General features: G+C 42.4%; 1 protein-coding gene across 1 annotated transcript; it reads right to left on the bottom strand.

The window, feature by feature from the left end:
* Positions 1-2,373: 2,373 nt before the first annotated feature.
* LOC127032583 (olfactory receptor 14A16-like) lies at positions 2,374-4,209 on the bottom strand. The gene is made up of 3 exons (XM_050919873.1): positions 3,569-4,209; position 3,530; positions 2,374-2,688 (listed from the first exon to the last, which is right to left on the bottom strand). Exons 1-3 carry the CDS (start codon positions 4,207-4,209, stop codon positions 2,374-2,376), a joined length of 957 nt encoding a protein of 318 aa, XP_050775830.1.
* Positions 4,210-14,519: the final 10,310 nt, after the last annotated feature.

Below are 14,519 nucleotides of genomic sequence, written 5' to 3'. Positions count from 1 at the left end.
GTTGTAGATCCTTGATAATGTGCTAGAGAGGTTTAAGTTGGGGGCTGAATTAACGGCTAGTGGCATTCTGTTACTTTCTTTGTTGGGCCTGTCCTTTAGTAGGTGACTTCTGAGCAGGACATCCAGGAAGGAGAGGTTGGTGATGAAGGGGCAAACTCTACTGGTGAGTCTGGAGAAGAAGACTCAGAGATTATGGCTTTGAGATAAACTGTTATTTCTTGTCAATAATCCAGAACCCAGAAAAGAAGAATAATTCCAAAGCTCCAATTCTTGGGCTTTATGTGACTGAGAAAGGAGAGTAACTTGTACAGTGTCAGGGTCTGACACCAGATTGGAGTTAGCCTTAAGCCCTATCCATAACCCTAACCCATAACCAACAGGAACTTAAGTATAAGTTTTCCTTAAACCTTCAATGGGTCCATTCTTGTTTAAAGTTTAGAAAGTGCTGAAGTGGCTGCAGAATCAGGGCCTTGTACAGAATATTCAAAGTGAGTTTTAATTTCATAAACATGAGGTTTTGGACCAGATCCTCAGCTGGTGTAAATTCTCAGAGATCTATTGACTTCAACAGAGCTATGACAATTTAAACCATCTGAGAATTAGCCCTTTGAATTTTCAGGAATTCTTGCATGATACTTCCATTTATTCATTGAAACAAAACACAGCATGTATAAAATGTAACCAGTCAAAACAGCTCGAAGTCCAAACACCGAGTACTTTTGATGAGCTGTTTGTAAATAGGCGATGGAGTAAGATATAGTCATAAAAAATCTTTGCTAAATAAGGCTTAATAAGAAAGACTTATAAGAAAATCATGATGTGGACAAAGACAATCATTACCAGGAAAATAAGCACAATAATTTTCATAGATTATTTATTGTCTAGCTATCTAGCTAACATAATTCACAATGAAATAGAAATCTATCATTCTGACTAAATTTGGTTATGTGTTAAGAAATGGTCCTATCTGTCTGTCTCTCTGTCTAATCTCATGATCTGTTTTTGTCTGTCATATATGTAGTGTACAGAGCCATGCACAAAGATGGTATTCTAATACTAATAACTTCTGAGATCCTTTCTCCGCTTGGAAGTGACTAGATCTACATGGGATAGTGTATGGAACACCAGATCAGTGCATGTGATGGCACTTTTTCACTTACGCCGAGGCTAGAGGGAAATGACTCCGAACAAGTAACTTACTCCAGTGTTTATGTCACTACTGCGTGGAGCCCAGAGACTTTGGGCCAGAAATTCATCAGTATTAATTTGGTGATGTCAACGGGTCTAGTCTTCATGGGTGCTGGCATAGATGAATTGGGATATCAGACCCTTACATCTCTATCACCCTCACTTTCTTCAGGGGTCTGTTGCCAATTCTGGATCCTTGTGTATATAGGCTATTGGCTAAATCCTAGTTTCTTCAAGGTGAGGGGCTAAACGTCAGTGATTTCAGTGAGATCAAATTTGACCTCATTATCCCAAGTTAGATTTTCTTTAGAAAACACTGGAAAAAGTTTCTCTTCAAAACAGTCTTTGTACAATAGCAAGACTGACATACTACTTACATAGAGAAGATGGGTGAGATAATATCTTTTATTGGACCATCTGCTGTTGGTAAGAGGGACAAGCTTTCGAGCTACATGGAGCTCTTCTTCAGGTTAAAATAATAAAAAACTGCTTCCTGAGGCTCCTAGCATGTCATTAATAATACAATAATATCCCAACAGTAAATACATAATCATTTCAGGAGGAACTTAGCCATGCAGAAACTTCTTTTGCACCCTTTTATGATTGTGGGGGGCAAAACTTCAGTTCACTCAGAAAACCTCATCAAAGATATGACACAGGAGCTCTCAAGAGAAGGCAAACATTGAAAATCATGTCTAGCCAAATACTAAAAATTTTATCCAGGACTTCTCACCTGTAAACCCACCTGGAACAAAGAAACAAATAAAACAATAAACACCTAAACAAAAATAAACTAAAAATCTGACAAACAAAAAAACCCAAAGAACAAATGCATTGATACCTCAGTCGGAGTTGCTATCCTGAAAAATAAGAAGAGATAGAGAACCCAGTAGGAACTTTGCTATGGCTACTGATTGTATGTGCAAGTTATCACATAGAATGTTGATGGCTAGGAGTGCATAGATAGGTAGACAAGTAGATGGATAGATAGATAGATGGATTCTGATCTTCATTGCATTGATGTAAACCTCTAGTAACTACTTTTTTTCTTGACTTACTTTTATCTGGATTTTTATTACTGAAAATACCTAATTCTGGATAAACAGATTGCACATTATTGTTTCATGAAAGCAATAATATCATCAGCTGATTATATCTATAAAGAAACACAGAATGAAACTGGGATCAGTGGAGAAATATAGACATTTTATTCTTGCTAAATAATTTCCAGCCTATCAGTTTACTCAGTGTACCTTTCATTTCCTTGTTTCTCATGCTGTAGATGATGGGATTCATCATTGGGGGCATTATGGAATAGAGAAAAGCCACCAAGGGATTCAGATCTGAGGTTGAGTTGGAGGTGGGTTTCAGGAAAGCAAAGGTGCCAGTGAATAGGAATAAGGAGACCACAATGAGATGAGGGAGGCAGGTGGAAAAGGTTTTATGCCGGCCCTTCTGAGAAGGGATTCTCAGCACTGTTTTGAAACTCTGAATATAAGACTGTCATAAACAGATAGCTAAGGGTTAATGTCTCTTTCACCTGAAGCACCTGACCAGAGGACCAATCAGGAAACCGGATTTTTTCTACTCTGGGTGGAGGGAAGTTTGTGTCTGAGTCTTTGTTTTCTGTCTGCCTGCTTTCTCTGAGCTTCGGAGAAGTAGTTTCTGTTTTCTAATCTTCTGTTTCTAAGTGTAAGGACAAAGAGATCAGATAGTAAGTTCTATGGTTTCTTTTCTTTGGTGTTTGCATGAATATAAGTGCTGGAGTGCTTTGATTTGTATTCTTTTTGAATAAGGCTGTTTATTCAATATTCTTTTAAGCAATCGACCCTGTATTTTGTCACCTTAATACAGAGAGACCATTTGTATGTATTTTTTCTTTCTTTTTTATATAAAGCTTTCTTTTAAGACCTGTTGGAGTTTTTCTTTACTTCAGGGAAATTGAGTCTGTACTCCCCAGGGAATTGGTGGGAGGAAGAAATCAGGGGAGATCTGTGTGTGTTGGATTTGTTAGCCTGATTTTGCATTCCCTCTGGGTGAAGAGGAAAGTGCTTTTGGTTTCCAGGATTGGGAACAGAGAGGGGGAGTCACTCTGTTTGGATTCACAGAGCTTGTGTCTGTGTATCTCTCCAGGAGCACCTGGAGGGGGGAAGGGAAAAAGGATTATTTCCCTTTGTTGTGAGACTCAAGGGATTTGGGTCTTGGGGTCCCCAGGGAAGGTTTTTCAGGGGGGACCAGAGTGCCCCAAAACACTCTAATTTTTTGGGTGGTGGCAGCAAGTACCAGGTCCAAGTTGGTAACTAAGCTTGGAGGTTTTCATGCTAACCCCCATATTTTGGACGCTAAGGTCCAAATCTGGGACTAAGGTTATGATAAAGACACAATTATAAAAGCAAAGCAGATTAAAGATAAAAGCATAAAGAGAGAGATAATAACAACTTCACCAAGATATGAGTCAGAGCAGGCAAGATGGAGGAGCTGAGGAATTTCACAGAAGAACTGATCCACCATGTTGCCTCCACAGAAGGATATCGCTAATGTGTTCCCAGTGTGCAATGCAGAGCACAGAATACCACTGATCCAGGCACGGGCTGCCATTTGGACACAAGCTCTCTTGGTCATCACCATCTCATAGTGCAGTGGTTGGCAGATGGCAATGTATCGGTCATACGCCATAATGGTCAGTAACGCAAAATTTGCTGAAGCAAAGAATATGTGAAAAAAGACTTGGGCAACACATCCAGAATAAGGAATCGATCTGGTGTTCATGAGGGAATTTACCATCGATTTGGGGATGGTGACAGAGATGTAGCCAAAGTCTAGGACGGACAGATTAATCAAGAAGAAGTACATGGGGATGTGAAGGTGATGGTCAAGGGCTATAGCTGTGATGATGAGAAGGTTCCCTAGCAGGGATATCAGGTAAAGCACTAGAAACACAATAAAATATAAAATCTGCAGTTCCCAAATGTCAGAGAATCCCAGGATAAGGAATTCGGTCACGGCGGTTTGACTGGACATTTTCTTTGTCAGTACACTGTGTGATGCCTGTGCAGGGAATGAGAAGGACAATAGTCAGGACCAGCGTGTCAGAGAGAATGGCCTGCTTCTCCTTTTCCTAATATCTCATTATAAGGATGTCAAAGGTGCACAGAACTCCTCACTTACAATGACTAGGTGTTGTTAGTGCTCCTTAACTCTGACAATCAATCAGTCACATTATCACACTAGAGTAACTGCCTTTAAACTTAACATAGCTTCATCACTTTACCTAACCTGAGGATTTAGTCCAAGCTGTAGCTTGATAAAATGCAGTATGAAGGATGGAACAAAGCACACTCCAAATCTAACAATTCTTGCAAAGAAAGTCCCTCCATTGCAACCATCACCAAGTGCACAATTTGGGCATGAAACTAATAGATTAAAATGCCAACACATCCTGATTCCCACTTTGAAGGGCAATGTAACATAGACTTCTCCAGCATCGCAAGTAGCAGCTCATCTGTGATGTTTCTAATCTAAGTTCTATGCCTAGACAGCCAGCTGCCTGCTTCCAAGTTGATTTATGGCAACAATTCCCAACTGTACTTCTGTCTGCGTGTAACAATGGGCTAGCAGCATACCTCCATCATCGCTATGTTTTATCATTTACTCTGTACTGTGCAGTGCAGGAGTTGTTAGGACAACTGGGCTTTATTCTTGTCTCTGCCGGTGACCTGATGTGTGACCTTAGCCCAGACATTTCCCCTCTTTCTGCCTCTGTTTCCCCTCCCTCCCTTTCTCTGCCATCTCTTCTAGGACTGTAAGAGCTTTCGGAGGGGGCAGGGGGGCAGATTGTTAAAGGTATTGAGGCACCTAGTGGGATTTTCAAAAGCATCTAGGCTCCCAAAGCCCCTTGAAATAAATGAGTTATACGCTTCTAGATGCTTCTGAAAATCCCACTAGGCACCTAAATACCTTTGATAACATGACCTCTTGTCTTACTCTGTGTAAGTTCTGCAAACTCATTTACATTCTTTACACTAAGCCAGCAGCAATGTGGAGCTAGACCAGGAGATCAGGGTTCTACTCCGAGTGAGCTCCTGTATGTCCTTGAATGGTGGCAGGATAGACAGGCTTTGCCTGCTTGGTTCAAATCTAAACTGGGGTTTTAAGAGACTCGTCTGTATAAAACATTCTGTGCCCGGCCAACTTTACTGTTTACTAAATTGTTACCTCTACACAACGATCCCTTTGAAAGAGAAATCACACAGCTGCAATAGAATAAATGAGTTTGAATTCAATCTCTTATCAGGCAATATTAATGTTCTGAAATTTATGTCAAATTTAGAGCTGGTTGGAAATTTTCAGCTGTGTTATTTCTAATGGAGATAGGCTTTTCATCTAAACAACACCACCACCAAAAAAATTCTAAAATCTGTCTGCTTCCCTCAAACATTTTGGGATTCTTTTGTAAAGAATTTGAAAACTCAAAATTCAAACTTTTTTGTTTTAGTGAATAAAAAAATCCACTTTTCAGCAGAAAGCTTTCATTTGCCAAAAACTGTGGGGGAGGGGGGGAATGATTTGAGGTTTGCTGTGAAAAGTCAAAATTTTCCCAAAAGATGGAAAAATTCCAATCAGCAGCAGGTATTTGATTTAACTACGAGTAAAAGTCTTAATGAGTTCATAATGTAAGTCTGATTTAGCATCTTAAGTTTCCCCTGTATGTTGATCCCCCAACATATTTATTGAAATAGCAAACTTACTATGCTGATATTTGTGGATTTTTTTTCAAACATACGATGCATTCAGTCATCCAGCACCAGCATTCTTTGGTCAATATCTATTTATATACCAGAATCTAGACGCTAAAGGCACAGGTATCCGAGAATCCTTTCCCCGCCTCCTCAATCTGAGACAGAACTGACAGAACTAGACTCAAACCTGTTGCTCTCTGCAGATGAGCTATGTGTAGCTGGCATTGAGCATCACTGGGATTAAAGGACTGATGCTGTGGGAAGGTGATTTATTCATGTCTATTTCCTAAGGCCGATTGCAGCTCACTCCCTAGAGCCCTGCACAGCCCAGTAGCAGAGTCCCAGAGGCAAGTGCATAGATGAGTAGGTGTTAAAGCAAAAAAAGCCATTCTGTCCCTGAAGTCTGACCCCCTCATAGCACAGGCCTATGATCTCCCGCAGTGTTCCCTGATTCTAGCCTAGCTTCTGTGTGCCAGATTTACAAAATGGAGACAGGCACCTACAGGGATTGATCAATGCTCTTAAATGAGCTAGGCGGCCGAGTCCCATGGTCATTCAGTGGGAGTTAGGAGTTTAACCTGCTTAGATGTTATTCTTCTTCTTATTATTATTATTAAAGTCAATTCCAATAGGCACCTGTCTCCTTCTTTAGGTGCCTTTGGAATCCTGCTCCTGTGTCTATCTTGTTCACTTCCAAGGCCCAGGCTTCTCCTGAATTTCAGATAATGAACACTGGGATTCACAAAAGAACCTATCAGACTAAAGCATGTACCTCTTGGGCTCCTAACTCCCTTAGACTCCCTTGAGAATCCCAGCCTGAAATGGTAACTAGTACTGCAGGGATCTAGAGAGTGGAGGTCACAAGATGCCAAGAACTCCTGCTATGCAGCTATGTTACTTCAATTCTCTCCGGCTCACTGTACCAAAATTTGAGGCATAATAACTGAGACTGCATGAGAAAATTCATAATGAAATTTTGATTTAGAGATGATCCATGATTCAGTTTTGTTTGAGCTCTTAATGAATTTTCATAGATCTGAGTGCAATATTTATCTTTTTTTCCTCAAACAGAATTTGCCTGTGCTCCACAGGAATATAGGAATCACCAGAGTCCAGTGTCCTGACTCTGACAGCGGCCAGCAACAGATTCTGCATCACCCACAGCCTGGAACAATAAGGATGGGATGGGGAGATCTGCCCCCAGTGCAGCATCGTCTGCCTGAGTCAGAAGAGGGCCTGAGACAATGGCTCTGGGAGAAGGGAACTTCCCCAGGCATCTCCATGGGGTATGAACTTGCAGCCCCATGGCTCTGGAGGACTCCACCAACCCTGCCTTTGCAGGGGGCTCGGTGTGCAGGAGGAGGGGAAGAGCACAGCAGTCCTGACCCCTTCATCCAAGCAGATCTACCCTGGCTAGGGAGGTAAGGACTCAGAGTATCATGACTGCCCCTGCCTGTCTGTGGGCACCATGCTGATCCCAAGGGGTTGGGGACAGTAACCTTCTCCTCTTCTAGGACAGAGCAGGGGTCCAATGCCACAGTCCCAGCCTCTCTTTGAGAGCCTCCTGCCAGTGATAGTCCATGTGGGACACTGGATCAAGGGGACCGAGTCCCTTGCATGTCCCTGAGGTGTCTGAATCGAACCCTGAGAATCAGCAGAGCTTGATGGGACTAAATGTGCCTCTTTCCCCAGGCTCCTGGGAACAGCTCGGCTCAGATTTCGCCATATCCACAGAGCCAATTATCTCATCATAGAAGTCAAACAGGTTGGTCAGGCATGACTTGCCCTTGGTGAATCCATGTTGACTCTCCCCGATCACCTTCATCTGCTCCAAGTGCTTCAAAATGGATTCCTTGAAGAACTGCTCCACGATTTTGCCGGGGACTGAAGTTAGACTGACCGGTCTGTAGTTCTCCGGGTTCTCTTTCTTCCCTTTTTTATATATGGGCACTATATTTGCCTTTTTCCAGTTGTCCAGGACCTCCTTCAATCACCATGAATTTTCAAAGATAATGGCCAATGGCTCTGCAATCACATCAGCCAACTCCCTCAGCCCCCTTGGATGCACTAGATCTGGAATCACAGACTTGTTCATGTCCAGCTTTCCTATATAATTCTTAACTGGTCCTTTACCAGTGAGGGCTGCTCACCTCCTCCCCAAACTGTGTTGCCCTGTGCAGCAGTCTGAGAACTGACCATGTCTGAAGAAGGAGGCAAAAAAAGCATTGAGTACTTCAGCTTTTTCCACATCACCTCCTCCGCCCTCAAACACAGCCTGCTCCCCTGACAGAACACCACACCTGTGAAATTTAACAGCCACTTCATGTCCTTTTACAGCCCCTTCACATAGGAGATCACCTAAATTTATACTTACCTACTCATCATTAAATCCACAGCCTGCTCTCATATCCCACTTCATTACTGGCTATACCGTGGCAAGAAGACACCAGTGCTACTGACGCAACCTACACAGTTCTAGATTGAATTGATGCAGATGGGTCCCTTGAGGGACAGGTGCACCTCTCTCCTTTGATCACATACACGGGGGGGACTCAGACCCAGATCTTGTTACATCGCAGTCACAGCTCTGTGATGTTCCTCAGCTGATCCCAATATCTCCTCATATCACTATCACACCTCAACCAACTTGCCCCATCTACTGCCTCCATTATTCAATACAGCTACAGCTAGCACAGTAAATGCAGCTGGGGGCAGAATTAAGGTTACGTGAGCATGTACCTTAACTCTATTTCTTGGGTTTCCAAGGTTAAGTATTGCTGAACTTAATGTTCTGGTATAGCAAGAGCTATCACTAGGCAATAGATAGATAGATAGATAGATAGATAGATAGATAGATAGATTCTTATCTAATTTACACTGGTGTAAACCTACAGTATCTCCACTGACTTCAGTGAACTTAGTCTGGATTATTACTACTGTGAACATAGAGTTTTTGCATAAAAAGACTGCACATCACATTCCCATGGAGACAATAATGTCATCGGTTGATTATATCTGTAAAGAAGCACCATATTCAAACATGGCCAAGGGAGAAATCTGGAAATTTTATTCTTCTTGAATAACTTCCCCTCAATCAGTTTTCTCAGGGCCCCTTTTATCTCCTTGTTCCGCATGCTTTAGATGACTGGATTCATCACTGGAGGCACCACAGAATAGAGAACAGTCACCATGACATCCAGACCTGATGCTGAGCTGGAGGTGGGATTCAGGTAGGCAAAGATACCAGTGCAAAGTAACAAGGAGATCACAATGAGGTGAGGAGGACAAGTGGAGAAGGCTTTATGCTGGCCCTGCTCAGAGGAGATTCTCAGCACTGTTTTGAAGATCTGAACATATGACACAATTATAAAAGCAAAGCAGTTTAAGCCTAAGAACAAGAGAAAAGAAGTAACAATAACTTCACCAAGGTATGAGTCAGAGCAGGAGATCCTGAGCAGCTGGGCGATTTCACAGAACTGATCCATCATGTTGCCTCACAAAAGGTTCGTGCAAATATTTTCCCAGTCTGCATAGTAGAAACCTGAATTCCACTAATTCAGGCACTAGCTGTCATTTGGACACAATCTTCCCTGTTCATTATAGTCTCATAGTGCAGTGGTTGGCAGATGGCAATGTACCGGTCGTAAACCACGATGGTGAGAAAAGCAAAGTCAGCAACAGTGACAAAAGTGAAGAGAAAAACTTGGGAAACGAATCCAGCATAAGAAAACTACCTGGTGTTCAATAGAGAATTGAGCATGGACTTGGGGACAAGACAGAGGTGGATCTGAGGTCTAGTATGGACAAATTCATCAGGAAGAAGTGCATGGGGGTGTGAAGGTGGTGGTCAAGCACTAAAAGGATGATAACAAGCAGATTTCTCACCAAGGCTGCCAGGTAAATCCCTAGAAACACCACAGTGTGTAAAATCTGCAGCTCCTGAATCTCAGACAATCCCAGGAGAAGGAACTCGGTCATGGTGGTTCAGTTGGACATTTTCTTTCTCAGTACATCATGGGCTGCCTATGGAAAGAAGGGCAAGGGCAATGGTCAAGCTAGAGCGCTCCTGCCTCCTCACTTCTGACAATCACACTATTAGTGAGGAGTATTGTCACACCAGTGTAAATTGCCACAGATCCCTGTAACAAGGTGGTCACCCACTCCTGCCCTGAGGGGTTTAAAGACAGCCCTGGGAGAGGGCTGTGGCAGGGGAAAAGCTACTAGGCTGATGGGGGAAGCAGCTGCAGCTGAGCCACACCCTAATCAGACTTCAGCTGGCCCTATATAAAAAGCTGGGAGGTGAGAGCTCATCAGTCTCTCTCTAATGGTAGAGGGGGATGGGCCTGGCTGCAGGGAGCAAGAGATAGGGTACTTGAGTGAAGCAGGGGAGAGGTGGAGGATCTGGGGAGCTCCAGCCTGGAAAGCCTCACACTGTGGCCTAGCATAAAGCAAATAGGTACTGGGGGGTGCAAAGGGCAGCCCAGAGGTAGGCAAAGGCAAGAGGTCCAAACCCAACCTTGCCGGTGATGAGTGGCTGATATAATCCTATTTGTATGCATGTACCATTTTTGTATTCAAAGTTATGAATATTGGCTGTATTGGCTTGATTTCTAAGTAACCTTAGTAGAGCATTTGGTCAGTTCCTGAAGAAAGAGATGTTGAAATTAAGTACCTAATCAAAAAAACACTTAAAGGCCAATGAATCTTGGAATGCTCTAATCCACATAAGAAGTCTACTTGAGGATGTTCAAGGTAGCATGTGACCCATGGCTGCTACCTGGTAAGAAACTGAGAGTCATGCATGGACATGTGACTTGCCCAGGTGACTCCAGAACTCCATCTTGGAGCTGGACTTTGCATAGGAGAGAGGAGGGGTCTCCACCCACAAGAGAAAATCTAATTAAGCCCATGAGAGACCCCTCCATTTTGCCTTCAGCTGGCTAAAGAGAGAGCCTCTCCATCCCTAAAGAAAACCTGAAAGAAACTGGAACAAAAGACAGTAACTACAAGGGAGTGTGAGTGATTGCTGGACCCGGACTAGAAGAAGATTAGTCTGTAAAAGGAAGCTTACTGGAACTGGTGAGATTTTATCTGTACTAATGGTATTCAGCAGCAAAGAATCCTGTGGCACTTTATAGACTAACAGAAGTTTTGGAGCATGAGCTTTCGTGGGTGAATACATCTGACGAAGTGGGTATTCACCCACGAAAGCTCATGCTCCAAAACGTCTGTTAGTCTATAAGGTGCCACAGGATTCTTTGCTGCTTTTACAGATCCAGACTAACACGGCTACCCCTCTGATAATGGTATTCAGTAATATTAGGCATAGATTTGCGTGGTTTATTTTATTTCACTTGGTAATTCACTTTGTTCTGTCTGTTACTACTTGAAACCACTTAAATCCCACTTTCTGTATTTAATAAAATCACTTTTTAGTTTTTAATTAACCCAGAGTATGTATTAATACCTGGGGGATGTGGGGGCAAACATCTGTGCATGTCTCTCTATCAGTGTTATAGAGGGTGAACAATTTATAAGTTTACCCCGTATAAGCTTTATATAGGGTAAAATGGATTTATTTGGGTTTAGACCCCACTGGGAGTTTGGGCATCTGAGTATTAAAGACAAGTACACTTCTGTAAGCTGTTTTCAGTTAAGTCTGCAGGTTTTGGGCACTTGGATCAGGCCCAGGGTCTGTGTTGGAGCAGACGGGTGTGTCTGGCTCAGTAAGACAGGGTGCTGGAGTCCCAGGCTGGCAGAGGCAAAGCAGGGGCAGAAGTAGTCTTGGCAGAGCACTTGGCAGTTCCTAAGAGAGTTTCTATGATCCAACCTGTCACACTACCCATGTAGGATATTTCACGGCTGCTTCCAAAAGGCCCTTGCATTTTACTGGGTAACTCTCAATTTCATATCAGCCTCAGAGTCTGTGGTGAGTTACAGCTCCAGGGAGGTTGGAAACAGAGAAGATAGAACTGATTGGAACACAGCAAACCATGTTCTAGTAGGGGACAAAGGAGAAGTGATTGTATTTACTTATTTGCTGTTTATACCCTGGATCTCCCCATTGTTCATTCAAGGCATGTATTCCCTTCAACAATGCATCTTAATAGGCCTGAAGAGGTTAACTGTTAGGTCTTAACAGAAGATAGTTGTTGGCGGAGAATTATTCACATGAACCACATTTCCTCTGCTACTGTGGATCTATTTATAAAGTATATTTTAAGCTACTGCTGAAAGGCACCAGCTCAACAGCCTCTCAGGCCCTTCCAGTAGGTGATGGGGACTCAGTCTTCTTGAACCAGTGCATTCTCATTGCCTTTACTGAGGCTGCCAAACATAGGGTCACTTAGTGCTGGTTTGTGTGGTGTGGGCATCTGTTCTGCTGGGAATGAAGCTGAAAACTCACCCAGTCATTTCATACAGGAAAAAAGATGTAGCCATCAGAAGAAAACTAGAGCTGGCTGAAAATGTTATGTGTGTGTGTGTGGTGGAAAGCTCTTCCTTTTCTATGGAAAATGACTTTTTGACAAAAGGGAAGTTAAAGAGGAAATCTACATTTTTGTTGAAAACTGAAAAATCCCAAACATTTTTTCATTTTTTTACCCTCCTGCCTCAAAACTTCAACTAAAAAAAATTAACAAAAATGAAAAACAAAAAAGATGTTGCTTGTCACCCCCTCCCCCCCAAAAAATAACATGGGAAAGAAGTAATGGGCTGATTGCAGATAATCAAAATTTACAGAAAATAAAAGTGAGAAAAATGCCACTTGAGAACTTTTAAAAGTTAAAATCCAGTGATTTAGACTTTTGAATTAGGGCTGTTACAAATGGACCAGCAAATGAGTAATAGAAACAGGTATGATTTGTTGATTTAAGGCTATTCACTGTCTATATTTTGACATATGAGGTTGACAATTTTTGTTAATGGTTCATAAAGCTTCAGCATCTTGAATCTCATTGTCTACTGTCATTAAATAATTGACTGACACCCCCCTCATAATTTTCCACAGCTTAGAAAATTAAAATGACTAAAAATCTAAAAAATGTTTAAAAATAATCTTTGACATTATCCATCAAAGTTAAAAAAAAATCAAATTCTGCCAAGCCTACTTACATTGTCTGAATGCTCTGGGCTGGGGTTTTCAATGCAATTTAAGGGAATGAGATGCCCAATCTCTTTGTCTACTGTCATTAAATAATTGACTGACACCCCCCTCATAATTTTCCACAGCTTAGAAAATTAAGATGACTAAAAATCTAAAAAATGTTTAAAAATAAACTTTGACATTATCCATCAAAGTTAAAAAAAATACAAATTCTGCCAAGCCTACTTACATTGTCTGAATGCTCTGGGCTGGGGTTTTCAATGCAGTTTAAGGGAATGAGATGCCCAAAACTTATTAACTGTCAATGGGATTTGGGAACTAGATTCACATTAGGCACCTAAATCCCAGAATCAGTCTGCAGGGAACTGATATACCAGGGAAAGATAGGCATTCCTTGACTTAACTCACCCGCAGGGCCTGATCCAGCAAGTGTGCTCAGAGCTTGCCTGTTGGATTGGGTCCCTTTAGGTGATCTTGCACAGAATGGCCAGAAGGAGGAGGATGTACCCATGACTTTTAGCCCAGTGGTTAGGTTACTTGCCTGGGAGGAGGAAGACCCCTGATTCAAGTCCCGCTCTGATTGAGGGGGAAGAAGGGATTTAGACATGGCTCTTCTATATCTCAGCTGAATGCCCTAACCACTGGGCTATGGGATAGTCTGATGCAGGGCTCCTTCCTTCTCTCCTGAAGCTGTTGCACTTTGGATTAAAAACTAAAAAAGTAATTGGTATGGGGAAGCTTAGGTCTCCCATTTGTCAGGTGAGTGTTCTAATCGTTGGGCTACAGAGTGAATCTCACATTTGCTCTTTCTCTTCCTTTGGCCCAATGATTATTTCATAATCTAAGTTAGTGGAACAGCTTTAATGGGAGAGACCATGGGAGCCATCTGTCAGAATATCCCACACTTCACTGAAAGTCGGACAAGAAGCAGTGGGCTTAATCTGGAGCAAGGATTCGGTTAGATTAGATATTTGGAAAAATATTTCTAACTCAAAGAGTAATTAAGTTCTGGAATAGGCTTCCAAGACAGGTTGTGGAATTCCCAGCACTGGAGGTTTTTAGGAACAGGTTGGACCAATACCTGTCAGCGATGATCTAAGTTTACATGATCCTGCCTCAGTGCAAGGGGTTGGACTTGATTACCTCTTGATGTCCCTTCCAGCCCTACATTTCTATGATTCTATACTCCAGGCGTTAGGGCACTCACATGAGAGGCAGCAAATCCCTGTCCCTGCTTGGGCAGAGGTGGGGATTGAACCAGGGGCATTCCACATCTCAGGTGAGAACTTTAATCACTGATCTAAAAGTTATGAGGGAAGGCCTTTTTCCCCCATGCCCTTGGCTTCTTGCAAAAACAGTATAGATGACTAGTGCTGAGAGAAGGTTTGCAGCTGAGACTCTCAAACACAGGGAAGCACTTCCAGGACTTCGACACCAATCTCTGCGAGAGGGACACACCCTCAGTTTGTCATCTGCTTAGTCCATGA

The sequence above is a fragment of the Gopherus flavomarginatus genome, chromosome 12 (assembly GCF_025201925.1).
Source record: "Gopherus flavomarginatus isolate rGopFla2 chromosome 12, rGopFla2.mat.asm, whole genome shotgun sequence".
NCBI lineage: Eukaryota > Metazoa > Chordata > Testudines > Testudinidae > Gopherus > Gopherus flavomarginatus.
The sequence above is the reverse complement of the archived record's forward strand: the minus strand, read 5'-3'. Positions and strand labels throughout refer to the sequence as shown.

Excerpts from the sequence above, each read along its gene's own strand:
- LOC127032583 (XM_050919873.1), bottom strand. The coding sequence starts at position 4,209 with ATGTCCAGTCAAACCGCCGTGACCGAATTCCTTATCCTGGGATTCTCT.